Source organism: Calonectris borealis, chromosome 1 (assembly GCF_964195595.1).
Source record: "Calonectris borealis chromosome 1, bCalBor7.hap1.2, whole genome shotgun sequence".
Lineage (NCBI taxonomy): Eukaryota > Metazoa > Chordata > Aves > Procellariiformes > Procellariidae > Calonectris > Calonectris borealis.
The window spans coordinates 86,504,955-86,532,626 of NC_134312.1; the positions used below are offsets into that span (position 1 = coordinate 86,504,955).

Sequence of the window (27,672 nt, forward strand, 5' to 3'; positions counted from 1 at the left end):
AGCCAAAACCAGGACACTTCTAAAAATCAGAAGATACTAGGGGTTGCTAAATCTGGTCATCTGACGGAGGTTCCATGTCACTAGGTCCAGCCAGTAGCGAGGCTGAGCATGTGCAGGCATGCACACACGTGCACATACATATAATACATATATGTAGATACACAAGGCTGGCTTGTAGAGCCAACACAGACAGAAAACATAGCACTCAAACAAGCATCACCAATGGTCTCATCCTGTCCCCCTCTCTGCCTGACCAGGATGAAAGCCTATTGGTGGAAAATTTATATATACACACACAATATGGATCCCTCCAGTAGCTGCCCCTGGATCCTAGGTCTCTCAAGTTGCTGTCATCTGCATGTACTAACCCTGGAGACCCACAGACCCACTCCAGTTTCTGGTAATCAGAACACACACACACACCCCGCCCTGCACACATGCACATGAACACTATACTTCCACCACTAACTGGCCTTAGACACTCAGTCTATCCAGTAGCTGGTCCTGGAATCTGCTGGCTTTCCAGTTACTTCACACACACACATGCACACTAACACCCACACATATGCACACGTCCCCCAGTAACTGGGCTTAGACATGCAGTCTACCAATTAACCAGACCCTGGATCCCCTGACCTCCCCCCGTTGCTGGCGTCTGGGCATATGAGCGCCCGACACCCAGAGTCCCACCCCAGTTCGTAGTACTTAGAGGTCTAGCCACTCCAGTCTCTCCAGCTGCTGGCACCACAGACGCACAGACCCCTCTGACCCATGGTCCAGCTCTGGTTGCTGGCACTTAGACTTCCATACACACACGTACACACAGAATGGAAAGCCCCCTTACTCAGGAAAACAGTTAGAAACGGAGTTTAATAAGAAGACAGGACAGATGCCGCTGATCAGATGCAGGGCATGGCCAAACACGCAGCCTGTTTTACATGCCACCAGCCCCTTTATATTGGCCAGCAGCCTGTTTACATGCCACCAGCTCCTTTTATGCCCTTATCATTCTATTTTCTCCTGTTTATTCCTTCCTACACTGATCCCTCCTTCTCTGTGCTTTTTTTTCCTCCCCTAAGCAGCCCATAGTAAGTTTTCTATGATCCCAAGATGCTCTTCCCCTGTTTCTCATAATAAGTCTTACACCTTTGTGGCGAACAACACCCCTCAGTCAGTAAGGTGGGTTACATCCTCTTAATGGGTTTCAAACACAGACAATGGGCTGAGCACTCTCTTATGATAGCTCTGGGAGGAGCCACATCAGGGCACACTTGTGGGATTGACAAGGACAGATCTACTAAATTTGCAGTGTGTCAGGTAACACTTGAGGCAGTAGGGATATTGAAGAATTGCCTTTATTAGAAGTGTTTAAAGTTAGATCAATAACCTGTTTTCTGGGAACAGTAAGCTTGATCCTTAGATATGTGTACATGTGGCAGGAGGCACGATGAGACAAGCGTTTCTCAGGTCTTTCACAGCCACGAATACCTATGGTTCTAGTTTCTGGAGAAGACAACGGACAGCCCATGCTGCCAGCTGCACAACCACGTAAAGGTAATACGTACAGGATGTGCATTTATCTCAGTGTTCTTCCCTTCATGTTTTCAGACTGGAGTCCTAATGTGTCAGGAAACAGGACCTCCGAGGCTGAGAGAGATTCATCCCCTGCTCTTGAAGATACAGGCTATGATGACACTGAAGAGCTGGGACACTGATAGAGACTGCTGAGCTGTACTGACCACTTTTGGAAACACACCTCTGTTCATAAAATGCTAATCAAGTACTAGTAGAACCAGAACAACCTGCATTTAGGATTAGTTTACCTAAGTTTGGTTTATTTGCAGATAAGCAATTACATACTCTTATGGTTTAATCCGGCAGGCAGCCAAACACCACGCAGATGCTCACTCACTCCCCCTCCCGCCCCTGCAGTGGGATGGGGGAGAGAATCAGGAAAAAAAAATAGTAAAATTCGTGGATTGAGATAAAGACAGTTTAATAGAGCAGAAAAGGAAGGGAAAATAATAATTATAATTATAATTATAATTATAATTATGGTAGAATATACAAAATCAGTGATGCACAATGCAATTCCTCACCATGCGCTGACCAATAACCAAGCAGCGATTGCTACTTCCTGGACCACACCTCCTATTTATATAGTGAGCATGACGTCATATGGTACGGAATACCCCGTTGGCCAGTTGGGTTAGGTGTTGTGGCTATGCTCACTCCCAGCTTCTCGTGCAGCTGGCAGAGCATGGGAAGCTGAAAAGTCCTTGACTAGAAGACTACTTAGTAACAACTAAAAACATCAGTGTGTTATCACCATTCTTCTCATACTAAATCCAAAACACAGCCCTAGGAAGAAATTTAACTCTATCCGAGCTGAAACCAGGACACATACTTAGAAGAAATACAAGCATGACTGTTAAGAAAATCTTTCTAATTTCCCTTATAATTTCTTGTTGCCAAGACTGCCTGGACAGTTTTTGCTTTTTACTTCTAAATATTTTCATTGTAATTTTTTTCTACTGAGTAAATTTTTCAACTTATGATATTTTCTTATTAAAAACTGTTTAAAGATCTCTTCTCAAATTTATGCTTCTCCTCACAGATACATGGGACAGCTTTCTGGAGATTATTAGGAATGGAGACTGAACTACAAGAAAATCATCAAAGTTCTGTCTCATCTTTGGATATTCTTGCTTGTCACACAGAACGCGAGGACTAGAATCAATTTTCTAGATAGAGCTTTGTGAGATGAGAAACTCAGCAAGAGGTTATTCTTGTCCTCACTTTAGATGCAGGTCTCTCATTTGAATTATGTACAAGTGAATTACACATTTGATTGGAGGGAAAAGCTTCTCTTCTCTTTTATCCCTCTATACCATCATGACTTATTGTGTCTCAAAGTCATACCAAGTATACAGTAAGAGAAAGTTTAATTTCTTTCCACAAATGGCAAGTGGTGGTCATACCTATAGGTGTCTGTCGTGTCACTTCTTTTAATCATATGAAGGCAGACTGAAAAAGTCCACGTTGATGGAATAGAAGGTGAAGTACTCTTGTCTTGGTTCCTAATGAAATTTCTTTCAGGTCCTGAAACAAAAAGCCTCCCTTGCATTCTGTCATCTCTCTTGGCCTCCATTTATCCCTCAAAATCTGAGCCCTACCCTTCTAGTAGGCACTCCCTCTCCACCCAAGAAAGCTGCTAATTTACTCAAGAATGTGAAGAAATTTTTTTATGAACCTTACTCAGATCAACTAAGTGTCTCAAAAGAAAAAGGTCTGAAACTTCAACATGGATATGATTTTTTGGATTGGAGGATAAATGTAGTGGAAACACAGGCTGTTGAGAATTTGCCTAGAGCATGCCAGTGTAATGATGTGTCCAGAAGAAACACCTGTGAGAGTCACCATAATCTAGATGAGACTCTCATTTGTACATAAAAACAACAGTTGTTCTAGCCATCATGATACATAAAGAAATGTGAGTTTGTCCCAAACAGCTGAGAAGACACACAGACAAGCAAATCCTTTCCCAAACATTAGCCCAGCATCAGGACACCCTACAATCCTGTGCCAAGGACTGAGGCAGAAGAGGTCGCACCGAGATGAACCAAATACTTCTTTGTATTCAGTGAATATCCTGGCAAACCTACATTTCCCTGGATGTCTCCCTCTCAGCACTGAATGGAGCTTCCTGTGGAATATTGTGAGAGCATGGGAGTACTCTGTACTGCTATGATTCTGTGATGCATAGGATGTTTCTATCTGTGTAACTTTAGCCTTTCTGAGCTAGACTGGAAGTAGTGAGGAAGAAATTCAAGAGGAAAGGCAAGTCTGGCAAAGACAAGGCACTTAAAAGAGATCCTAAGGGAAAGCAACCACCTTGACATCTAGCTCCAGGCAAGGGTGGTTTACTTCCCTGGTTAAACCTAGGATCACAGGAGGACTTGGAGCAGTCAAGTCTTTGAGAAAGGAATTCTTACTGATTGCTTCTCCAGCAGCAAGACCTGACAGGCATGCTACAGGCATGCTGTGAGACACAGAAGGAGGGAAACACATACATCCATGTAATTTAACTGCATCATGCTATCTGCTTTTCCTGGCTCACTAATAGAAAAACTAGGAAAGCGGAAATAGTTGGTGTTTGCCAAGAATAGGAAAAGGCAGCAGAAACTGACAGGGGCAAGCAATTTTATGCCAGAAATAGGTCTAGCAGACTGTTTATCCCTGTCAGAATTATCTATACAGGACAGGACTTCCCCTCCTGGGTGCACCGGGCTGGGCTCCAGTGACCAGGAAGGAGGAATCCCCTGGGCCTCAGAGATGGCAACAACTGATGTCACTGGCACGATCCAGTTGAGCTGAGTACTCCCCAGGTGATCATATATAAGGGTATATAATCCTCAATGTGGCAAGTGGACTGATCTTGGATATGTGCCCACAGTGTTAAAATTTGTAATCAAACTTCTATAGCATTACAAGTGCACCTGAATGGGACCTGCCCAAGGAAATTTTAAAGAATTGGAGTAATCAGACTGAAAGCATATTAACAGAACACAAGAATAATAAGAGATGTAAAGTGGCTTAACTGTGGGATCTATCAGGCAAAATTTCTACGCTGAGGGATGAAAACAGATGCTTACAGAAGAATGTATATGTCCTGGTTCCGGCTGGGACAGGGTTAACTTTCTTCCCAGTAGCTTGGGGGATGTGCTGTGTTTTGGGTTTAGTGTGAAAGGAGCGTTGATGGCCCATTGATGCTTTGGCTGTTGCTGGGTGATGCTTGCACCGGGAGGGGGTAGCACAGCCAGGGTGGTGGACCCAGCTGGCCAATGGGGTATTCGATACCATGTGACGTCATGCTCAGTATAAAAACTGGGGGGGGGGGGGGGGGGGGGGGGGGGGGGGTCGGGAGGTGGGGGTGGGTGCTCGCCCGCCGTTCGTGACACGCGGTCGGCGGTCGGTGAGCGGTTGCGTTGTGCATTGCCTGCTTTGTGTATTCTGTTATTGTTGTTGTTCTCATTGTTATTATTACTGTTCTACTTAGTTTTATTTCAATTATTAAACTGTTTTTATCTCAACCCGGGAGCTTTCCTACTTGTGCCCTCCCGATTCTCTCCCCCATCCCACCGGGGGGGGGTGATCGAGCGGCTGCGTGGAGTTTATTTTTGCTGGCTGGGGTTAAACCGCGACAGTATAAGACCTGTAAGTAACAGATCACTTCAAATTATTACATCAGAAACAATATTGGCTAACGAGCAAGATGAAAACCAAGAGAATCGGGCTAAGGCTGAGCTCATTACAAATCCATCTTTAAAATTTGTGAAAAAAACAGGTACAAAAGGAAAACACACAATTGCAAAGGTATAGCCTCAATTTACAGAGAGATTTAAACCTCATGGAGTGTGATAGCAAAAATGAATATTATGGATATTTGAGGAGGTCTGGGGGACTATGCAAAACTTACTAAGGAATGTTTAGGGAAAGAGTCAAAGGTATGGAAAAAGGGGAATTGGGGAGGAACAAAGTGAGGGAAACAGAGGGGAGGAATAAAAGGGTCCATTTGTGTATAAGCAGCTGCTGGTCAGAACACCTGCCTGAAGGAGCCCTGTGCCTGATCATAGGCTATCCTATCTTACTAGTATTTATTAAATATCTTTCTGTTTAATTTCATCCTTTACCCCATGTGAGACTGTTCAAAGGTCTAGGTGACAGCAACTGCAGAGACCAGACTGAATCAAATGCCAGCAATTCGAGTTAGAACACGGGTCTTTGTGATGCCAGGAACCAACTGTGGGGGGTCTCAGCATCAGCAACGGGAGGGACCATGGGGCATAGGGCACCTGGGATGCCAGCAACTGGAGGGACCTGTCCATTTATATTTTCCCCTAACCTGATGTGCATGGGTGCATATGTGTAATTTGCTAGAAATCTTCTGGTAGGGCTGGAGTGAATCTGGTAGCTTGACAGAAGCAAGGCTGCCACAGCTTTGATGCAGTAAATACAGTCTGTTGCAGTACCTATTATTCCATACTGCTCGCTTCTTTAATTCTAAACAATGAAGACTTGTTGCTTAGGAGTTAGGTAACTAGCAGGTATTGTGTTTGCAGGTGTGTAACATTGTTAGACTCTAGTAAAGATTAACCTTGAAAATAAGAACCATAAATGAACGTGGTCCAGACATGGCTCAGAGAAAAACCTGGACCTTATAAGGAAAGAAAGGAACGGGTTCATGAAGAGTTCACTACCCTACTGACCACCAGAGACCACTCGAGACCCTCAAGAAGACCCTGAAGACTTTAATGCGCACATGTCTAGGATGATAATATTATAATTATTTCTCAGAAATTTAATGAATATGTAAAAGAGGAACTTAAAATATGTATGAGAAGCATGGATATAAACAGAAAGGTGATTAGACCAGGTGTGCTTGATTTGTGGCAAGTCCACCGAGCACCCAGGCCTGAATAAAACAATATCTCTCCTGAGCGTGTGGAATTGGTTACTTGCACACTGGGCACGAATCTGCTTTTTGGACAACAGCTTCATGACCCCAGATACAACCAGCAGTAAGACTGAGAATGTATTCCCAGTAGGCACACACACAAAGACAGATATACAATACAGATCAACACAGTCAGACATACTCAGCACTCACACAAACACAAACACAACCAACAGCCTCATCCTATCCTGCTTTGGCTGATCTGGGTGAATATCCACTAGGTACAACGTGGATGCCTCCCCGTAGCTAGGCTAAGACACTCAGCCTACCAAGTGGCTGGCCACTGAATCCCAGTCTCTCCAGTTGCTGGCACTTGGTCACAGAAGCCCCTGAGGCCACAGCCTCACTCCAGTTGCTGTTACAGACCTCCTAACTCACCGACACACACATACATACACACACAACTTTCCAGCAGTTGGCTGGGACTCTGCTGGTCCCCTCCAGCAGCCAACTCCTTCTGTGCTCTTGCCCTTTGAGACATACAGGCATGCACACACAGAGCTTACGGGACTCCCCTGGTCCCTGTGGTAGCCAAGTCATGTTTACATATGACTGGCCCTTTTTATCCCCTTATACCTCTATTTTCCCATGCTTATGCATCCCGAAATCGCCTAGATTCATTCCTTTCCCTGCCTTTGGTTCCTCCCATAATCACCCCATAAATCTATTGTAAACCCAAAATTATCTTCCCCTGTATCCTAGACCGCCTTGCAGTTCCTCCCTCCCCCCCCGCAACAGTTCTGCTCCTGCTGACTTGATGGGTTTTATCCCTAGACCATGGGGCTGATGTCTGTCCTGGGACAGCCCTGGGAGGAGCCCAGGACAGTGTGGAATTTGGGTTCTCACATACCATTGTGCCCCTGAGCGCCTCTGGGCTTGCAGAGGTGGGCCTGTGACATGCTCCTGTGATAGGCCTGGAAGCAGCCAGGGCAGGGTATTACTTGGGCTCCCCCACCCACCATTGTCTTTTTATGCTCCTCTGTGGATGTGCACATTAGTTTTTTTATCAGATAACCCAACAACTTCAAGCTGTACTACCTGGTTTGTAGGAGGAAAACCTGGAAAGACTCATATCTGAGCTGGAGATGGCTAAGGGAGCTTAGAGAACAGTCCACGGGCTCTCAATCCTGAGAGCCTCTGCTGATAATCAAGGGATCCATGATTGTAAGAGTGCTTGTGAGACAAGTGTGTAAGACTTGTAGACTGCACGCCTCTGCCACCGAGTATTGAGCTGGACTAGCTGGCAAGTAAAAGATCCATATACTGGGCAAGAGGGCTCAGGATCAGGGCACGAACATTTGAGGGGCTGAGGGCCCATGCTGATATTCAAGGGATCTGCAAATGTGCGCATGCTTGTGAATCTAGAGGGTAAAGCGGTGTCTTTTCACCAGTGAACTTAACCCTGATCAGCCAGAGACCAACAGGACTGGACTATCTACACTTACATTTTTTTGAGTTCTGATAGGGTTGTATGTGAGTGTTGTTAAAGGCAGCAGCACCCTGCCTGTTGCAGTCTGTGTAACTGGTTAGCGTGTTAGCGTCCTCTGTATTGTGTGTGTGTGTGCACGTATGTATCTCTCTGGGACACACACTCAGCCTCACTACTGGCTGAACCTGCACACGAGAAAGCAGCAGCCACATCTGTAGGCTCCAGTGGCCTGGAAGGAGGAATCCCCAGACCCCAGAGGATGCCAGAGGCAGTGTCTTATAACATCCCTTAACGTCACACTCTACAGTTTTGTTGACCCCTTGAAAAAAAAGTAAGGCAGGATTCTCCTTTATAGAAGCCCTATCAATTCTTCCAAATACATTTTTTTACTCAGTTGTTCATTAATTCTTTTATGCCACCATTTCTACCAAAATGCCCGGTAAAGACCTCACACTGAAGTTTCCCAGCTCTCTCTCAAATCCTTTCTTGACGATTGGCTCACTGCCCAGTACTCAGGTGTTAAGAACAATTTCAGTGAGATGTCACAAACTACTGTTGGCCGTTCAGATTTTTCATCCTTGAGTTAAAGTTACTTTAATTTCAGAAAGCCGCTTTGTTGCAAATCAAGATTACAGCAAGATGAGTCATCAGGAGCACATTCCAGATCACACCTAGGACTAGGTTGCTGCCTATGGGACTGTGACCCATTACAGGATGCAGGGGAAGAGCATTTTGGGATTGCACAGGACTTCTTCTGTGGGATGGTTAGGTGAGGAACCAAAGACGGGAATAGGGAAGGGTTTAGGCGACTGGAGGAGGAACAAGTGTGGGAAAATAGAGGATAAGGGGATAAAAGGGCCAGTCACACGTAAATAGTTCGCTGGTCAGTATACTTGTCTGGCCATGCCCTGCGGCTGTCCTGTCTTCTTATTAAAGTCCTTTCTAAATCTCTGCTGGGTGAGGGCTCTCTACCCTGCATGCACGTGTGTGTATGTGGGTCTGAGTGCAGCAACTGGAGTCAGTTGCCAAGTGCAGGCATGCACATGAGTGCGTGATCGCTAGTGAAGATCCAGCCAGACCAGCTAGCGAGTAGGTGAGGCCACCTGAGAGCCCGGGGCATTGAGTGGGCCAGCTCTTGAGTGTGAGAGTGCCCTTGTGTCTCATCTTCATGTGTCTTCAAAAGAAACAAGATGCGAAGAGAGAATAAACACTCTACTGGTACTCAGCAGTAGATTGCTTTCACATTTATCTTAATTATTTGTAGCAGTATTTGTTATTTAGAAAACAAGTTCTCTTTATCAAGGGTGATGTACGCTCATGCATATGACTTACTTTTCAAACCACTTTTTAAAGAATTTGCCTCATTTAAAGAAGGCAAGACTTAATTTAATAAAAAAGGAGAAATTCTTTGTGATCTTAAATTATACTTTTCAATTATTTTTAACAGGGCAATTGCTAGCCCTAACACCTACATATAAAGACAGTTGTCTTGACTCTACCTGGCTTTATGGCAAGGTTTCTCAGTGCTATAACATAACAAGTAATAAATTACAGGACAAAAAGAGTGGGTTTTGCTTCCTTCTTTCTGTCTGCATTTAATTTCTTTACCTTACTGTGAGTGTTGCCACAGTGTGTACAGATGGACAGCAATAAATAATGCATGATTTGGGTAATCGTAGACAGCTGAGTCAAACACCTTTAATACAAAGAGGAACAACTTTGCTCCACTCAAAGGTAGCCAATCTGACTCTCTCAGCCAATCCCTCTCTCTCTTTATATAAATACATATAATATGTAATATAAGCAGTAATTCTGAGCCAGTTTGGCTTCTCGAAGGGAAAATTGAACCTCTTGATTGTTTATAGTATCAGTGAATGAAGAATTGAATAGAAAAAGTCAAGTGGCTGAAAATCCTAGAAGCACTCCAAATCATTTAGAAAATATATATTGATTATAGCTGTTAATAATGTTAGCCCATCCTTACAATGTCATTTCAGAACTACATGTGAAACAGCACATTTCCTTTCCAAGGGTAGATATATAATTATAAATCAATATAGTTTCATAGATTAAACATGTTAAATATAAAGACAAACAGTTCTCTTATAATGAACATCTTCTTTTTCTAAGACATAAAAGTTTGTAAGCAACCATAGTTCTATGCTGAAAACTGTTATAATCTCAACATTTAAAATATATTGTCTAAAGTTAGACACATTCACGTTTTAACTTCTGAAGAGGAACAGGCCCATTTTCAGAGCTTTTGAGTGCTTGGAAACCTACAAAATTCAGTAGGAGATGCCTATCCAAGAGCTGAATTTAGCCCAGCATATTCAATATTGTTCATTGATATAAGGGAGGAAGTAAAGACCAAAGAGCTGAGTCTGTAGATGTACCTCAGTTACTTCAAAGTAAGAAGGTGGTAGGGAAGCATACTGCACTTCCAGATCAGGCAGCATGGAAGACGAAATTCCCTTCTCTAAGGCCAGATTGTGATTGTGATTGTCTCTGAACATGAGGAGTCACCCGAGGAAAGAGATGATGGAATCAGCACGGGCTGTGTGCTTTTGGAAGAGCTGACTTTGTGCTGTTGCTCTTGTACACAAGCCATGCTTGAAATAGTGGAATGAACTTACTGAGCGTATCAAAAAGGAGATGGGAAGTAGCAAGATAATATTTTGCCACCATGTGCTACATGCTTCAATGGGATATTGGAATATACTTGACAAGATTTTTAAATATCATGAAAGGAGACAGAAAGAGACTTACAGATTATTTGACTGGTGTGTGTAACAATACAAAAAAAAAGGATAATATAAATGTGCTGGTTTTGGCTGGGGTAGAGTTAATTTTCTTCATAGTAGCTAGTATGGGGCTACATTTTGGATTTGTGCTGGAAACAGTGTTGATAACATAGGGATGTTTTCGTTATTGCTGAGCAGTGCTTACACAGAGTCAAGGCCTTTTCTGCTTCTCACTCCACCCCACCAGCGAGTAGGCTGGGGGTGCACAAGAAATTGGGAGGGGACACAGCTGGGACAGCTGACCCCAACTGACCAAAGGGATATTCCATACCGTATGACGTCATGCTCAGCATATAAAGCTGGGGGAAGAAGAAAGGGGGAACGTTCGGAGTGATGGCATTTGTCTTCCCAAGTAATCATTAGGTGTGATGGAGCCCTGCTTTCCTGGAGATGGCTGAACACCTGCCTGCCGATGGGAAGCAGTGAATGAATTCCTTGTTTTGCTTTGCTTGCACGTGTGGTTTTTGCTTTACCTGTTGAACTGTCTTTATCTCAACCCACGAGTTTTCTCACTTCTACCCTTCCGATTCTCTCCCCATCCCACCTGGGAGGGAGTGAGCGAGCAGCTGTCTGGGGCTCAGCTGCCGGCTGGGGTTAAACCACGACAACAAAAAAGGAAAAAGTGATTGTTTCTGTGTTTGAGATAGTAGCATAAGAAAATTCTTAAAAATGTCAGTGTACTTAGAAAGAATGGTTCATAACTATGAATTTTCTAGCTAGCAAGAACTTCAATTTGTTACCGCAACTGATTAGTTTTCTGGGGGAATTTTTTGCTTTTTTTTTTTTTAGGCTTTACATACCTTCCGCAGGCTGCGGCAGGGAAGCCGTGCTCCCGGGAAAACATGCCGGCCTGCTCCGCTGAGTCAGCTCCCGGCTTCCCTCCTTGGGAGCCTCCTCTCCTCCTGCCTCGCCATGGAGAAGGGCACAGGCTCCCCCCCGGCTCCCGCCCCCGCCCCTCCTCTTCCTCCCAAGCGGAGCTTCAAAGGAGAGACAGCAAAGGGCACCTCACAGCTGGGACCGGGCCCCAGCCGCGCCGGGGCGGGCAGCGGCAGAGAGAAAGACGGAGAGGAGGAGCCAGAAGCGACGAACGGGGACTGCGGCCACGGGAGCGGAAGGGCGCCACCGCCCCCCGCCTGCCCTGAGGGAGGTGCTGCCGCCGCTGGGGACAGGGACGGGACGGGACGGGACGCGGCAAGGATGGGGCGGACGCTCGTGGAGCTCTTTTACGATGTGGTGTCCCCTTACTCCTGGCTGGGGTTTGAGGTGAGGAGGAGGGAGACGGAAGGAGGCCGTTCCCGAGGCGCCCCGCCGTCCTCCCGCGGCCCGGGCCTCTGCAGCGGCCCGCTGCGGCTGCTGGCGCCGGGCCGGGGCGGTCGCTCCCGCCGCGACCTCTCCTTCAGGAGGCGGCTGAAGGGCAGCTCGTCCCGCCGACTCGCGGTGCCTTCCCACTCTGCTGCAGGCAGCGCCCTTCCCACCTTGTATTTCGGTTTTATTTTTATCTCACTTGTGAGGGATATTTCGATTTCTTCCTCACGTGTTGAAAACCAGGGACACTTAGGAAGTGTGTCTCAGCCAAATGGCAGCATGGCCTGCGCGTATTTGGGAGTTACTGCCGAACATTTTGCTTTAGGGATAGTTTTGACTAGGGCGATTGTCCACTAATGAGCTTGATCTTTTCCTTATATACCCCTGCTTAGACTCATATAGTCATAATACGAATGCGGTCCTTCCAGTTTTCCTGAGATCAGTTCTCTGGCAGCATCCAGAAAAGGCTTTTAGGGCTGTCACTAATGTAATAGAAAAGGATTTATCTGCAGTGTCTATTTAATGCCTTAGCTTATTTCCTAGCTGGACGCAGCTCTAGAGACATCTCCTCTGACTGTTAATCCATCACTACTTTTTTATGTTGCAGGTACTCTGCCGGTACCAGCACATCTGGAATATTGATCTGCGCTTTCGTCCAGCTTTCCTTGGTGGCATAATGCAAGCAACTGGTATGCAATACAGGGAGATTAGCTCTGTAGGGAAATACCTTCTTCACTAGCAGGACACTAGTGGGCAAGCTCTTAGTGAGTACAGAGCCAGCTTTGAACTAAGTTTTGGCACGAATAACAAATTAACTATAGGATTGTGGAGCTCAGTAGTGACTGAGAAATTAGCCACAAGGAATTTCATATTGTGCAACTACACAGCCACTGTTTGTGGCACATACAGTCTATGCCAAAGCTCGACAGTTCTAAAATAGGATAATAATAATTTGATATGGAATGTTTTCCTAAAAGTTTTCTGTTGAGTTCAAACCAGAATTAATTTGTGGAACACTTTGCAGTTTGTAATATGCATGAAGGATCCAAGTATACCATAAAATAGTACTTGTGACCTTATTAGAACAAGTTAATCACTGAGACTTATAATTCATAAATCATGAAATTAACAAGACTCTACATTTGTTTACCTATGCATTAGTAGTTGTTTAGCTTAAAAGTAATTTGTCTGAATCAATATAAATCCCTGCTAGGACATTTGTACCTTGGTTTAAAACTGATTCTGCTAACTTAAAAGGTTGATCTGTGCAAAGCCAAAATAAATCCTAGCATTACCTTTGGAAAAGCTGTATATGTTTCAGTAAGTCAATATGAAATTATACTCTTCCTTAGGCACATGTGTGGATGATGTCTAATTTGTCCAGTTTTGTTTTATCCAGTGTTGTTATAATACAGTTGAAAATCTCAACGGAACTTTTTCTGAAAGGTAACAAGCCCCCAGCAATGTTGCCAAAGCGTGCAGAATACATGCTGAAGGATATAAAAAGGATGGCAAAATACTACCAAGTGCCTGTACAAATTTCAGAAGATGACTTCCAACGTGTCCTTGGTACACGTAAGTAAGAGACTTAGCTTAGCTGGTATCTTTCAACCCTAACGCTTCTGATTCAAGTTCTCCCTAACAGTAAAGGTGAATATGAATTCCCTGTCCACAGCCTCTTCCTGTATCTGTGAGCAATGAAGTATGTGCATTTTTAATCATAAAAGGAACTTCTGGAGAAATATGCTTCTGAATGATATTAGCATGGAAGATACTGTGAATCAACATAAGCTTTACTGTTTGGGGACTGTTACAGAGAAGACCATACTGTTCTTAGGTAGCACTTGTGCAGACCATATCTGTTCCTGATCCTATGCCTTGTTTCAGTATGTTTCTCTGTCTCTCCGCTAATCCCAGGCAGTCTTGGGGCCATGCGCTTTATCACAGCCATTGATATGACACAACCACAATACTTGGAACCCTTATCTAGGGAGTTCTGGATACGTTTTTGGTCACAGGTCAGTATTTTATGAAGCCAACTTCTTGATCATTTCTCTGTCACTTTTCCTGTCCCACTTCGTTCAAATACGGAATTCGAGCAAGACAAAGGAAATATCTTTTAACGAAAAGTCATAGCAGGAAATTTAAGGTCATCGTTGTTCAGGAGCCGTTACAAGAAAAGAACTAGATTATAGTCAGCTTGCTTTGCCTTCTTTTAGGTATGAATCTTATGGGCTGAGTGGATCAATAGATCACACCAGAAAGCACTTAATACATTCCTAGATTAGGTGACTTTTTCTGAGGAAATTTCCCCAGCAACTAGTATTGTTTTTATTTCTGTTTTCTTAGAAAATTTGCTTTCAAGTCCAGAGCTGAGCTTTTGTTCTTAAGTACTGAACTACTTATTTTATTCTTTTACCAGCGTGAAGATATCAGTCAGCCGGAGAATATATTGGCTGTAAGTGTCTCCTTTTTGTTGGTGCTTCTGCATTTCTGATACAGATTCTTATTGATGGCTTGGATCAGTAATAGACATGAAGACAGCTTAGTCAAATGATCACCTGGAGTTCTGAAAAACTTCAGCTAGAAAAAAGTGGATTTAATTTCCCTAGCAGCTCTGTTTGGAAATTTTTGTATTTTTTTTTGTCATGCTTTGAATGACACTGGGAATCAGAATCTCCTTTTTTGTTAATTCATGTGGTGAGATACCCAGGATGGACAATGAATTACCTGTTAATACTGTTTTATTAACAGTAGTGAAAGTATGAAGTGTCTCCAGAATGCATTGAGGTTTTGCTGCTATATGAAATCTTCAGGTGAAATGCAACACTTTGGAGAAGTTGACTTTCCTTGGAGTGATGGAGCCAGGCTTTACTATTAAGTTCAGTGCTGTATTGCCCTTTTACATGCTTAGAAATTGTACTCTCTTGATGAGTTTTCTTTTGCTGCTTAGATTTTGTTTATTACAGTAAAAGCTGTAATGACATGTAAGTTAGTATACCATAAGATCCTCTTTAAGGGCTCTTATTTCTACATTATTTTATTTTTTAAGTTCTTGGAATATGAAGAAAAGAGAGGAATTGTCCATGACTAGTCTCTCCTATCCAACATCCCTATTTGAAACCCGAATCTTGCAGTCTTGCTATTTCCCCAGAGCCTAATCCTTACACTTCGGCTTCATTTTAGTGTACCTTTTTTATCAGAATTTCAGCAAAGGTTTGCATTTTGCCTTTTCAAGAGGCAAGGTTTGAAGGATATAATTAAACTGTGGTGCCTGGTAGGCAGCTAAGCACCACACAGGCAGTTGCTCACTTCCCTCCACTGCCCAGTGGTCCAGGGGAAGAGGAAAAGAAGAATAAAAGCAAGAAAACTTGTGGGTTGAGATAAAATTGCTTAATAAGCAAAGGAGAAGTGGAAGATGAGAGAAAGAAAACAAAACAAGTGATGCAAAGGCAATCACTCGTCACCTCACACGGGTAGACTGATGCCCAGCCAGTTCCCAAGCAAATGGTGGCTAACCTTCCTAAACCCCCTCCTCACTTCTTATTGCTGAGTATGATGTTATATGGCATGGAATATCTCGAACCAGCCAAAGAGATATCTGCCTTGTGTCTTCTCCCAACCTCTTGCGCACCCCCAATCTATTCATGGGGCAGGGGGAGAGAGTGAGAAACAGAGAAGGCCTTGACGCTGTGCAAACAATAGCTAAAACAGTAGTGTGTTATCAGCATTGTTTTGGTCGCAGATCTAAAACACGGAACTGCAGGAGCTGCTGTGAAGAAAATTAACTCCATCCTAGCCAGACCCAGTACATAAATATATGCAGAAAGTCCTCACATAGTCTCTGAATCCATCATTTTTTAAATAAAGATAAAGCAAGGACATGCAGAACTTCAGAGAAACAAACTTCATACTCCTAAAGATCTCTATGTAGATTAGTCGCTGTTTGGCAGTCTATGAGCATCCCATGTTCAGCAAGGCAGAGAGGTAGGCATCTCCTTGTTTGCTTGTGTCTGTCTTCATTCATCCCTACAGCAAAACGATTGTGCAAGAAGTGCTTCAGTGATAATACTGAAGATTAAATTAATTAGACCACAGTAGGAATTAGAATATTTAGTATTAGAGTACTCTTAATTATATCATCTTTTCTTAGGTTGCCAGACAGGTTGGGCTATCATCAGAGCTCACCCAGAAGCTACTTGAAATGATTTCATCCCCTGCAGTGAAGAACCGACTGAAAGAGACAACAGAGGAAGCACTAAAATATGGGGTGAGATGCTTCCAATGCCATTTGGCATCACAGCTATGCATTCCCTCCCTATTAAGAATACTGGGAAGCAAGGAACAATGAAGGTTATGATTAGAAAGCACTATTTAGACCATCTCTCTTAGGTGGTCTTTGCTTTTTGAACATATGAAAGCTAACTCACTGTTGTTGGTAGTTTATCTCATGGTCACCTGGGAAACGAAGGTTGACCCATTCAGCTCATTCCAGCTGGACAGCAAGGATGGGGAGCTACAGGACCAGTACTAAGCGATACCATTTATTGCTAATTGACATAAAACTGTGGATTTATCAGGTTGCTTTTCTTTGCCCCTTCAAAAGGGGCACACAGGCTCTGGAGAGTCCCCTACTTTCTGATGGCTCCATTAGACTCATCTTTAAGAATGAAGGTGAAAAGAAGGGGAGGAAAAAAAGTCAAGAGTTTCTGCTTTTTTTTCCTGAAGATTGATCATGTGTCTGCAAAAATGTCTCTCATAACATTCTCTGTTTCATCTCCATGGTGCAATAGGCATTTGGGATGCCTGCTGTTGTGGCACATTTTAATGGGGAACCTCATCTCTTTTTCGGCTCTGATCGTTTAGAGCTGCTAGGCAGCGTTATAGGTAAGTGTACCTAATAACATCACTTTTGGTTTCATGCTTTCACCCTCTTTTAATGAAATATGTAATACAGCTAAATAAAACACTCCTATAGTCTTTCAAATATTAAATAATGTTGGGTCTCCTTCTCATGGGATGAAACTGCTGACTGGAATGTATCTCAGTACAGTTAGAGTGACCAAAGATGTAGTCCTTTTCCAAACAAAAAGTGACTTGAGTTCTCCATCCTCTCTTGGTATGTTTCAAGGCTTTGTGCTCCACATGCCATTCTCAAATTACCTTTGAAACTCTTTAGTTTTCAAAATGTTCACATCTAACCTTTTGGTACTGGCATTAGATCTTGGCTAAGATTAAGACTATGGCTGATACTACTTTTTTTTTTTTGTAGTTTTAACATTTTCATTTTATATCTGTTCCTTCTTAATAAAAAGGACATTATCACAGCTCCCCAATCCATAACTTGTAATTACCATTTTTCATTTTCATTAATAGAATATGAACTTTAAACACTTAAAGAGAATTGGAATAGGTTGTGATAACTAATAAAACTCAGTCACTTGCTTTTACATGAGTTAGAGGGCATTTGATTATTCATCTCAAGATTTGGCTCTTGAGAGAGTTTGTCACTAGAAAGAGTTATGCGCATAATTAGCTCTGATGCATTTGTTGAAAAATTTCAGCAGAAAAAATTAATATAAATTTAAATTAGTGATAGGCTTAAACAGAAGGGAATTTTTTTGAGGTTTATTTTCTTTTCCGGAGGGGTTTCTGATTCTATAAAAATATTCTTGATGAAATTGAGAGTGAGGAAGATGAATAGAATACCCAACACCCACTACTAATCCTAATTGGAATGTTATAGCCTGGTTTCTAATCTCAACTCCAAGGAATTCAATAGATTTTCCTTTTGTTTCTCTGACTCCCCAGCCTTCCAGCCTTTTTCTCTTCCTTACCTCCAGTCCCTCAAAAAAGGAGTCCTAAAAAGAATTGGCTTCACCCTCATGTGGAGTGCCACAGATCTGCAGAATCTCTCATCTGTGACAGGAAAATAATTCTTCTGTACAGCTTCATTTATGGAGCTGGCTGAAGCATGCCAAATGATACAAATCTGCATTCCATCATCAGTAGCTACCCTTCAAAAGAGGAGTAGGAACAGTCATCCTACTGCAGAAATGTGACTGGCCAATCACTTTTATGTATTAAATTTTAACTTTCTCTTTTGTGCTGGTTTGTCTTGCAGGTGAAAAATGGCTGGGACCAGTTCCATCAGTTCCAAGCCCCAAGATGTGAAAAGTCCTGGGGAAATATGAGAGTCAAAATATATATGTGCATGGTCAATCTTCAATGATTATCTGAATGTATCCAATTTTGTGGAGAGATGGCTTTCTTATACTTAACACTAACTTTACAGCTCAGTCTAATCTCTAATTACAAAGAAGTTCAAGGTTTGACAGTGTTACTAGTCTGGTGAGGTCTTTACCAATACAAATGTGCTTCTTTTCTTTCAACAGATTCATGATTAACATTAAAGATTAAACATTAAATATTTTTACTTCTTGCAGGTTAAACATTGTTCTTTCCTGATTAGTTCTCTTTCTCTTACCCTAAAAGCAAGAGGATTAAAAAGATTTCTGGATTTCTTCTGTCTTCCTGCTTGTCCTTTAGAAACAAACACACATACAGCCTAAGAGAAGCTGGCCACATTGTCCTTTTATTTTAAGTCCAAGATACTACATAGACACTAAAAGCACAGGACAAGGCATTCACGCTTCCAAATTTTACTCTGCAGCATGGCAATTGGAGGGGACATGAGAGAGAAGAGTGGAAGAGAGAAGGACAATTCAAGCCCAAAGAAAAATCTGGGGAACCAATCAAGTATCTCAAAAGGAACTGTCCCCCTCCTGGATAGTATTTTATACACCTTGCTCTGCAGTGACTGACATTTGAGGAGACCACACAGATGCATTCTTGGGCATCAACCCCAGACCTTGCAGGGGTTTTTAATTAACACCAGCTTTACAGTAATGTCTTTGGAGGAAAATGGTGAATACCACGTAAGTTTAGTTGATAACTGAATCAGACTGTGTTTTGCTTTCTCAAGGATCGCTTAATTGCTGCCTATCAAAAGGTGATTTGGATATGGCTATGAGGGACTTCCCATCATATAGTCTGCAGAGGGAAATATATGCAAACAATAAAATTAAAACCAAAACACTTCATTTTTCACTCTCATCTCCGATTACAGTAGTTAGAAATTTCACACTGAAATAGTTTGAACCTGGCTCTGTATTGGCTGAATTGGAATAACACACTCAAATTAATTTGATTTGCATGAGGCTTGATTTCTGAATGATTCCTGGCTGTCTCCAATGCATCACTGAAGGAAGCAGAAGAACTAGCAGCAGCTGGAATTCCATTTTTTTGTCTCTTTCTGAACTTTAAGGTAAAGCATATTCTTGCTCGTTGAACAGCAAATCCTGGAACAAAGCATCAGGAAAAAAAAATCTCTATCCTCTTACAGCTCTAAGTGTTGTGGGAGTATCATTTGTTCCCCCATCCACAATTTTTCCTTCTTACACCTCTTTCAGTTCTTCAGGAAATATCCTATAATTTGAGAACTTCTTTCTCCTTTCCACCAGTGCACTCATTAGTCTTTGGGCAATTCCAGCCTGGAATTTAAGGAAATCTTTGTGAAATGTAAGAGGCTACCTTCATTTACGAGTCAGAATGACAGGGAAGTTACCATGTATGTGGATGCCATAGGTTTCTTTGAGTCCCTTGAAGCTATGTTAAAGAAATTTTTTACCATTTCTCCCCTGAAATTTGCTAGTCCCCTATCAAACTGATTCTGAGGTTGTGATAAAAATGGAATGACTAAAACATCACTTTAAGCCAGATCACCCCAGTGACTTGGGGCCACCGCCACAGGCAGTGCTGTCTCAGAAATGGGTAAAATGGGAGATAATGAACTCTGGTGGGAAGGTGGGGAGAATGCAAGAAACATCTTGAAATAATCTCATGGTGAAAGCCAGGGTCTCATAAAACTTTGTCCTTTGAACCAGCTTGACTAAAAAAAACAGCCTTTGTGACAGAATGTTGATTTGGCAGATGGACCAAATGAGATGGATCTTATAGACTGCTATGTATTTCCCAAAATTATCTTAAAGGCCTTTAGACCTACTTGAAGTCAGTGGAAATCAAATGCTCAAAGCCTTAGGTACTAAAATAGTACTTAAACACTACTGAGATAAGGAAAAGCCAAACTCAGGATTTTCCTTACATTGCTTACTGCCTGTGATAACCACTAGTAAGTGGTTACAGCCTTTGCATTTATATCAGTGAGTATGCATATTGTTGCAATTCTGACTGTATACCTACTTCAACCAAAAACTGCCTGTTTGGGAGCAGAGCTTTGAGGAAGTTCTGCCTCTTGTTTAGGCAACCTTCTGTGTTACAGAGTCGTGATCATAAGCACAAGCTCTTGGCAGACACTCTGGCGATTACCCCACTAAACACTGGCTGGCAGCTATATTGTTATCCTCAGTACTTTCTTTGTACTATCTTTGGCGTAGCATGCATTTAAGTATGCACTGAGTACCAGCTTCTTTACCTGGCTTCTTTTTCTGATCTTCTGCCTGTAAATGCCAGTCTGCTGCAACATCAGCGTCCATCATCGCATGGAGCTCAACTGTTTATCTGACTGCTCTGAATGCCACCAGGTGGCAGGGCAGCTAAAAGTTGAGCATTACTTGAAAAAACATTGAGAATCTAAACTGTTGTGTCTTTCTACCAGGCACAGGGATAAATGCTAAGCAGTAATAAGAACTGCCAGCTATTTAGCAATAGCTGGAAGAATTTTCTTCCATAAAGATGCTACCTCTTCTACTTAGCTATATACCAAACTAGTTCCTTAGAACCTTACAAACATCCACATCCCTTTCAAGGTAGCATGCTGTTTAGCTGTCAAGCCAGAGAAGATACTGGGCAAGGAAAGGGGCTTGAGCCAAAAGAGAGACTCTCAGTGATCCAGGCAAAACTGGACTATGAACTCCAGCGAGCAAACTTGGAGTTGTGTTCCCCTTTGCTCTATTACAGACCTCACCAGGAGATCCAGTCCCACTTCCCATGTCTGGAAAAACTGTGAAACTGGCATGGAGAAGTAGGTCCACCAATGCTAGGCTGAAAGCAAACAAGCAAGCACAGAGATAGACACAAAGTCACAAAATGAGCAAAAGAAAGTGGTTCAGTAAAATAATGAAGCAGAGGATAGGTGCAGAGAAAGCTAGGTGGCATCTGAGCAAAGGAATCCTAACAATGAAAGAAAAAGAATAAATCTGAGCATAGATTAGGGCAGAGAGAGGTGTCTCAATGGGAAATGCTGTTCCCTGAGAGGGAGCAGGCAACCAAGAGAGGCAGAGCTTAGGTAGATTAAACAGGCCAGAGTCAGCTGGCCATGGAAGATCATTTGGGGAAGAAGGTATAGGATTAACCCTATTTACTGTGAAGCCATACAGTACTTGCTGCACTCTTCCAGTGAAGCCAGGGATGGCCCAGGGGCCTGCCTCCACCCAGAACCACCAGCCTGCGGCGCTGCTCCATGCCCGTTACCTGTGCTACTCACCCAGTGTGCACTGAGACAGTTCTCCAGCGGTGACCTCACACGCAGCACAAAATGGAGGCCTGCAGAACAAGGCAGTTCTTTAACCTTCCCCTGCAGGCACCTTCTTACTGTCCTTTCAACCCTGAGCAAGCAAAGCCTCCTAAATTAAGTCTCTCTCTTTTCTCCCATCCTTATCTCTGTGTAAGCGAGAAGGAAACATTTTATTAAAGCACTTACTGGATTATGGTGCTGAGCATCTGTTTTGCTGCCTTTTCCTTTTCCAGTGGAGCCAGCAACACTGCTGGAAGGAAGCAACCTGCTTCCTAGAAGGGAACCAAGCACAGAACAATAAAGAAATAATCAAGAGGGTATCCCAGGAGCTGCACACATAGCTGGTTTTACCCCAAAATGTTCACAGACCTGTGGCTCCTCTACAGGTAAGAAAGAAATGTATCTACGCTCAACTTGACTAATGTTACCTTGACCTACTTCTCATTCCAGCTTGAAACACAAGAAAAGGGACTACTTGGCTTTCATTTTATTCAAAAAAATCATCGGCCACTGGTTCCAGACTGTAGTTCAATGCCAGAGCTGTTCTGGCTATAGCTTCTTGCCTAAAGAAGCTATGTCTATAGCTATCTAACGAGTACCGCAGGCATCCTCCAACCAACTTTCCCAAATGTTTCCATCAGTCCCGTTTTCAATTTCTATATCAGTCTACTGTTATACGCAAAAAATAGTTTAAAATAATACAGTAGGTTCCAGTTAGGTGACAGCATCATGCAGTCAAGCTAAGAAATGTTATTACTGAATACATCTGTGCAACCTGAATGCCTTATCCTTAACTTCACTTTGTGAAGCAGAATCTAATCTTATGCTCTCACAAGTGTTTCTCTTCCTTCTCCTCCCTCTGCCCCCTCCCTTAGGATTCTCACATCTTGACCTCAGGGTTTAAGGAATTTGCCTATCGTCACATATCAACACCATGGCAAAAGTAAGGATGAAATACTTTGCAAAATTCACAAACTTAAAACATTCTTTTGCTTTCTGTAATCATCTTGTATTCACCATACACATTTCACAATAAATGAGTATGATGTCTTTAACGTAACAGCCCTCTTTCTTACGCCATTCTAATTTATTCCTCGGTGACCATCCTATGCACTAAGGATGGTTTAAAATTATTAAATATCATAATTTCATAAATAGTATAGTTTCTGGGAGTTTTTGCATAGCTGTATTGCAACAGTAAATCTGTATTATAACTCTTTTATTTGAATCAGAGGAAAATGGAAAGAGTTCGAATTAAAGAGTTGGTGTCAGTGTGGAATGTGCTAAGGGGGCAGAAGGACAAATTACTTTGATGGCATGCCTATCTCCCATTCAGTCAGGAAAGTTAAGAAAGCTGTAAAATTCAGCTGATGAGGGATTCCTGCAATAAGATGGTAAGCCTTTGAAATTTAATTATGATGTTTGTAGGTAGTGACTAATAGACTGAGTAACTGAATAAAAACACATCTAAAACAACTATGCATATTAACTAACCTAGAAGTGTCTTAAAGAAAGTGTTAAGGAGGGTTATAGCTGAATTTGTATCTTGGCCTTGAGGCTAGGGGGAAAGTCACCTCTGCCTCATGTGATATGCACTGGCATACGAGACATGTTGGTGCTTTTAAGCCAACTCGGAAAATAGCAGTTTTGGCAATGGCAGTTCTCTATGTCTTTATCTAGCTCTGGTAGCATAATGACCACTGACTGCTGCCATTTTTTTTTCTTTTCTGTAACTTTGCTGTCTCAATCTGAATGGAAAATTGGAGAATCCAAGAATGTGTACATGGCTTAGGAATCGTTCAGAGTAAGATCCAGACTTACAGTGGGCATCCAAAATGTCTTAGGTTTCTTCATAAAAATCAGTTCAGTCTGATTTTACACAGTACATTAGCTGTGGCTGAATAGTTATTGTATAGTTCATTAAAGGGCAAAACCAAAACACACAGATGCCTCTCTGTGTCCCAAGGTGTTTTCTTTGCTTTCAGTTTAGCTTAACTCTGGCATTTCTTCAGTTTATTATGCTTGGTTATGGATAATTACAGTTCTTCCCTGTTGCATAGATTAACTCAAATTATCAATGTTCATTTAAATGTAATTTTGCCTAGGAATATTAACATGTATTGCCACACTTGATCTTTTGGAAATTAGTCTTCTATCAGGACTGGCTGTAGTACATAAACAGAAAACTTTCTAGTATGTGCAAAAATCAAAATAAATATATCATCCGTGGTTTTTTTCCTAAATTTTTTAGCACAACAAATTGCTCTTAATCCTGTCTTTTTCTAGCTCAAGAACTGTCAGAATTTCTGGAAAATAAAAATAAAAATTTTGAAATTCCTAAGGACAAAATTTCACTTTGTGCTTAGAAAAGGCAGGCTCAACTCTGCTATCTCATGTACCTTACACACACACAAAACCTTTTATTTCTTTCCTCTATGCCCCTTCATCTATTACCACAAACACATTCTAAATGGTGTGGATGGTAACATCATCAAGCTTTCTTACTGCAATCAGCAATGGCACTCAAGACTACATCTCTATAGTCTCCTGATTAGGTGAGTTGGTTTAGTCAGAAGAGTATCCACTATGTTTATCCCTTTTAACCATGGCTCTCCTGGCATAAATCAGAAGTCCATATACAAACCTGCATGTTTGTTGGTGTACCTTTATATATCCTTTTTTTTTTTTAATCTCTGCATTGCAGATATAAGACTAGATATGGTACAGCAAAAAAATCACCACTCCTGTAGGGTGCAGCTGTCTTACAATGCCATGCTACTGAGAAATCACAGTGAAAGTTTTGCAGTGTCAGTATCAGATCACTGCCATTTACAATGGAGTGTACAAAATGTAAAAATTATGTTGAACTTTACATCGCATTCTTTGTAATGATTATTCTCAGTGATGTATATTAATGATGTATATACCTGTGGGACAATAAGGAGTCAGCAAATAGGGAAACTATCTGAGAAGAGTAGCAGAGGCCACTGGAAAGCACCCCTACTTCCCATATCCATAACAAAAGGGGAACAGCTAGGATGAATAACCTAGCAGTCTTCTACTGGAGGATATATTGAGTCAGCAGCTTTTCTCCAAGGTGGCAAGCTGGGAGCTCGGAGCAAGTTGGGCCTGTACTATCAACCTAGCACTTGGATCTGGATCTGAACTTTCACAGCTCAGCTACAGCTCTAGGATCCAGTGGGATTTTCTGGCAAGAAAAAGAACGCAGGAAGGTAAACGTTGCACAAGTGAGTAGAGGGGTAAAAGAAGAGAGAACCCAAGCCAATATAATAAAGGTTTATAATGGATCACTTCTACTGGGCTTTACGTGATGCGGGTAGATAGGAGTGATAAGTGGATTTGTGGAAAGATCATACTTGGATTAAACTATGGGCTGTGGCAGGGCAGGCGTAACAGCACTGTTAAAAACAGCACTGCTGGGAGTGCTCTTAGAGAAATAGAGGGCAAGGGGAACTGCAGTTACCCACAAGGCCAAAAGGAATGTGAAATCTTTTACTTGATGACAATAGACAATTCCTGACACTCAAGCAAAACAAACTAGTTTGCATTTACACTAATTTTCTGCTCCCATTAGTATTTCTCATCACAAGTAAACACAAACTGTTTGTTCACTTTTGACGAGGAACCATCTTTCACACCTGCATGGTCTCAGTGCAGTGCCACAAAGGCAACAGAAGTGAATAAAGCTCAAACATTTGTGAGGGGAGCTGTGGCCTACCCAGGATAATCCCAGACCTGTGGAAATGGTAGCCTGGACAATGCCATGGTGATACAGTGAAAACCCTCATACCACCAGGCACAAAGCAGCTATTGCCCTTATGGTATCATTTCCAGGTCCCTTCAAAAAGAGACAATTTCATGGTGTTGGGCCTCCTGGCCTTACAGTATTTATTTACCACTTTTGCTCTGAGCTGATGACACTGAACTCTTTCTTCCTAGCCTTCAACACAAGGATCTACAGAAGCTCATTCCCAACTTCTGCCTCTTAATAGCAGCTCATTAGCTGTCTTCTACTGTGAAGGTTCTTGACATGCTGCTTTTTCATATCACCACATTTAACATGTTTATGTGTCTCCCCCAGGACAGGCAGGCTCTGTATACAGCACCCCGCTTCCTAATTTTAGCATACGGCATGGCTCTGTTCTTCCTCTGCACGATAAATAACTCCACTTGTTTTTCCTGTTCTTCCGGAGTTTCAATACCAGCCCCTAGAGTTTTCTTGTGCCTCTAAGTATACAAGCATTCATACTGTGAGTTGTTTTGCAGAAGTGGAGAAATCTTACAGAACAACTCACAGAACATCTCACAGAACAGAGGTCTCTGCAGAACATCTCACAGTATCACGTCTTCATTGCTGTTGCTAAGATACAGGCAAATCTAAGCAGGGATCTGATGGCCACTCTTGATATCTCAGACAGGGCTGCCTACAGAGATTGAGAGACCTAACTCTGTCTTCAAAGTAAATTGGCTCTACTTTCTGACCCTTGTAATCTTTTTCAGCAATCTCTTTTCACACAATTCCTATAAAGATTTCACTGTTCCTTCCAATCAACTCTCTTACTTGCCATCCACAAGTATCTCTTACCATCTCAACCTGCTCCTATTCCAGAATTTTTTAGCAACAAATGTTAAGTTTTGCCTTCCACAGTTCCTAATGACTTCCCAATCTCAAAAGCTTAGTCTTTTCAGTCATAGTTTCCCAAAATCTTACACAGTCCCTTCAGCCTCATTCTCAAAAACAGACTGAAACTGATTTAAATTTTCCACAATTTTAGCTTTAGGCTGATGCTCAACAAGAAATGCTTCAATCCAAAACAGTTTTAACAAAGTGAAACACAACTGCAAACAGGTCTGAGATCAGGGCAGCTGATACAACCTCAACAACAGACACTGCAATAGTTCTGCCTGCTATGGGACTAAAGAGGACTTACAATGACTATAATCATCTCTGCACTGTGAATGCATCCAAGCTGACTTTAATCACTACTTCAACTTTAATCAAGTCCTACACTAAGAGCCCAGCCTTGGCAGTCAAAAAGCTCAGTGCAGGTTAGCTACCTGATTACCCACCTTCTCAGGAGCATACTGCTTTGTTCAGGAAGCACTGTTTCTGTAATTCCCATATCCAAACTATCTAGTTTATAAAGGGGCACTGCATTCAGAAAACCAACCATTGAGATATACACGCCCTCCACAGAAACACGTAAACACGTTAGTTCTTTGCAATCTACTGTAATTCTTTCTACAGTGTGTACAGCACTATTTATTCATGCTACTGAAACACACTTCCCCTTCCCATTCTCTCCCATCACAGTTTGCAAGCTTGCTTCTCTCCCCATTCCTCTGAGCCTATCATCTACCTATGCTTCTCAAATCTTAGGTATAGCTATATAAAAGATTTTGCCAAACAAATGTGGCTCAATCTCACATATGCTTCTAGAAGCATAAGCAGGGGATTTCTTCTGGTTTTCTTTCTTTCTTTCTTTTTTACCTGCTGAACTGGAAGTACTGGGTGTGCAGTCACTGTCATCCAGCCACATATTCTGAACCACTGAATCCTGTTTTGGAGGGCCCTCAAGAGAGCACGTCAGCTCCTGGAGAGGGCAAAGAAGACGTGTTTTAATAATGCACTTGGTAAAATCAGGGAGGTAGCCTGTTTGTTAGAGATCATACACCCACCCTGTCATTCTCCTCTTCCTCAGATGTTTCATTTTCCCTCAAACCACTACAACAACTGCTTACACTGGATGAAGAACGTGAGAATGGCTGCATCGCGCAGTATCCTGAAGTCTGACTCCTGAACATTCTGTGAAATGCAAGCATTCAACATCATGCTTATTGTTACACATAGGCTTGCCCTTTTTGTGACATAGCTTTATTATATAGCAGGCAGAAACAGTAAGAAGAAATTATTCATCCACAGCTAGTTTTTCCACCTAGGAACAGAATTCAGGTGAACTGGCTTGCATTCCTTAATTTCTAGTTGCTACTTGATTTAGTAGAAGCACCACTTCTTGTTTCCATTCTGGATAACTGTATGAAAAATTCAGTTAGTCTTGTC

The 27,672-nt window shown here is 42.3% G+C and overlaps 3 protein-coding genes across 5 annotated transcripts in view; 2 read left to right on the plus strand and 1 right to left on the minus strand.

Moving 5' to 3' along the window:
• The window catches only part of LOC142088639 (antigen WC1.1-like), a 70,080-nt gene extending 65,320 nt beyond the window's left edge, over positions 1-4,760 (plus strand). For both annotated transcript variants that reach the window (XM_075164156.1, XM_075164149.1), the window contains one exon: positions 1,609-4,760. In XM_075164156.1, the coding sequence (XP_075020257.1) occupies positions 1,609-1,715 (107 nt within the window). In that variant the 3' untranslated portion in view covers positions 1,716-4,760. The remainder of the gene's footprint in view (positions 1-1,608) is intronic.
• A 6,984-nt stretch (positions 4,761-11,744) lies between these two features.
• On the plus strand, positions 11,745-18,583 carry GSTK1 (glutathione S-transferase kappa 1). Of its 2 annotated transcripts, none has more exons than XM_075164388.1 (8): positions 11,745-12,013; positions 12,663-12,744; positions 13,502-13,630; positions 13,973-14,073; positions 14,478-14,513; positions 16,209-16,325; positions 16,849-16,942; positions 18,180-18,583. In XM_075164388.1, the coding sequence occupies exons 1-8, from the start codon at positions 11,948-11,950 to the stop codon at positions 18,227-18,229; spliced, it is 675 nt and encodes a 224-aa protein (XP_075020489.1). In that variant the 5' UTR covers positions 11,745-11,947; the 3' UTR covers positions 18,230-18,583. The 2 variants fall into 2 exon arrangements, 1 of the variants encoding a protein (XP_075020489.1); XR_012675933.1 differs by having other exon boundaries at positions 11,884-12,013; positions 16,662-16,942.
• A 2,979-nt stretch (positions 18,584-21,562) lies between these two features.
• LOC142088728 (rap1 GTPase-activating protein 1-like) overlaps positions 21,563-27,672 on the minus strand; it is a 45,461-nt gene continuing 39,351 nt past the window's right edge. The window contains exons 20-23 of the mRNA XM_075164367.1: positions 27,291-27,417; positions 27,103-27,205; positions 21,777-21,862; positions 21,563-21,619 (exon numbers count right to left, since the gene is read on the minus strand). Coding sequence (XP_075020468.1) covers positions 21,596-21,619; positions 21,777-21,862; positions 27,103-27,205; positions 27,291-27,417 — 340 coding nt within the window. The 3' untranslated portion in view covers positions 21,563-21,595. The remainder of the gene's footprint in view (positions 21,620-21,776; positions 21,863-27,102; positions 27,206-27,290; positions 27,418-27,672) is intronic.

Coding starts and splice junctions, on each gene's coding strand:
- GSTK1 (XM_075164388.1), top strand. CDS start 11,948: ATGGGGCGGACGCTCGTGGAGCTCTTTTACGATGTGGTGTCCCCTTAC. Junction 12,745..13,501: donor TGGCATAATGCAAGCAACTG/GTATGCAATACA, acceptor TTTTTCTGAAAG/GTAACAAGCCCCCAGCAATG. Junction 13,631..13,972: donor CCAACGTGTCCTTGGTACAC/GTAAGTAAGAGA, acceptor CGCTAATCCCAG/GCAGTCTTGGGGCCATGCGC.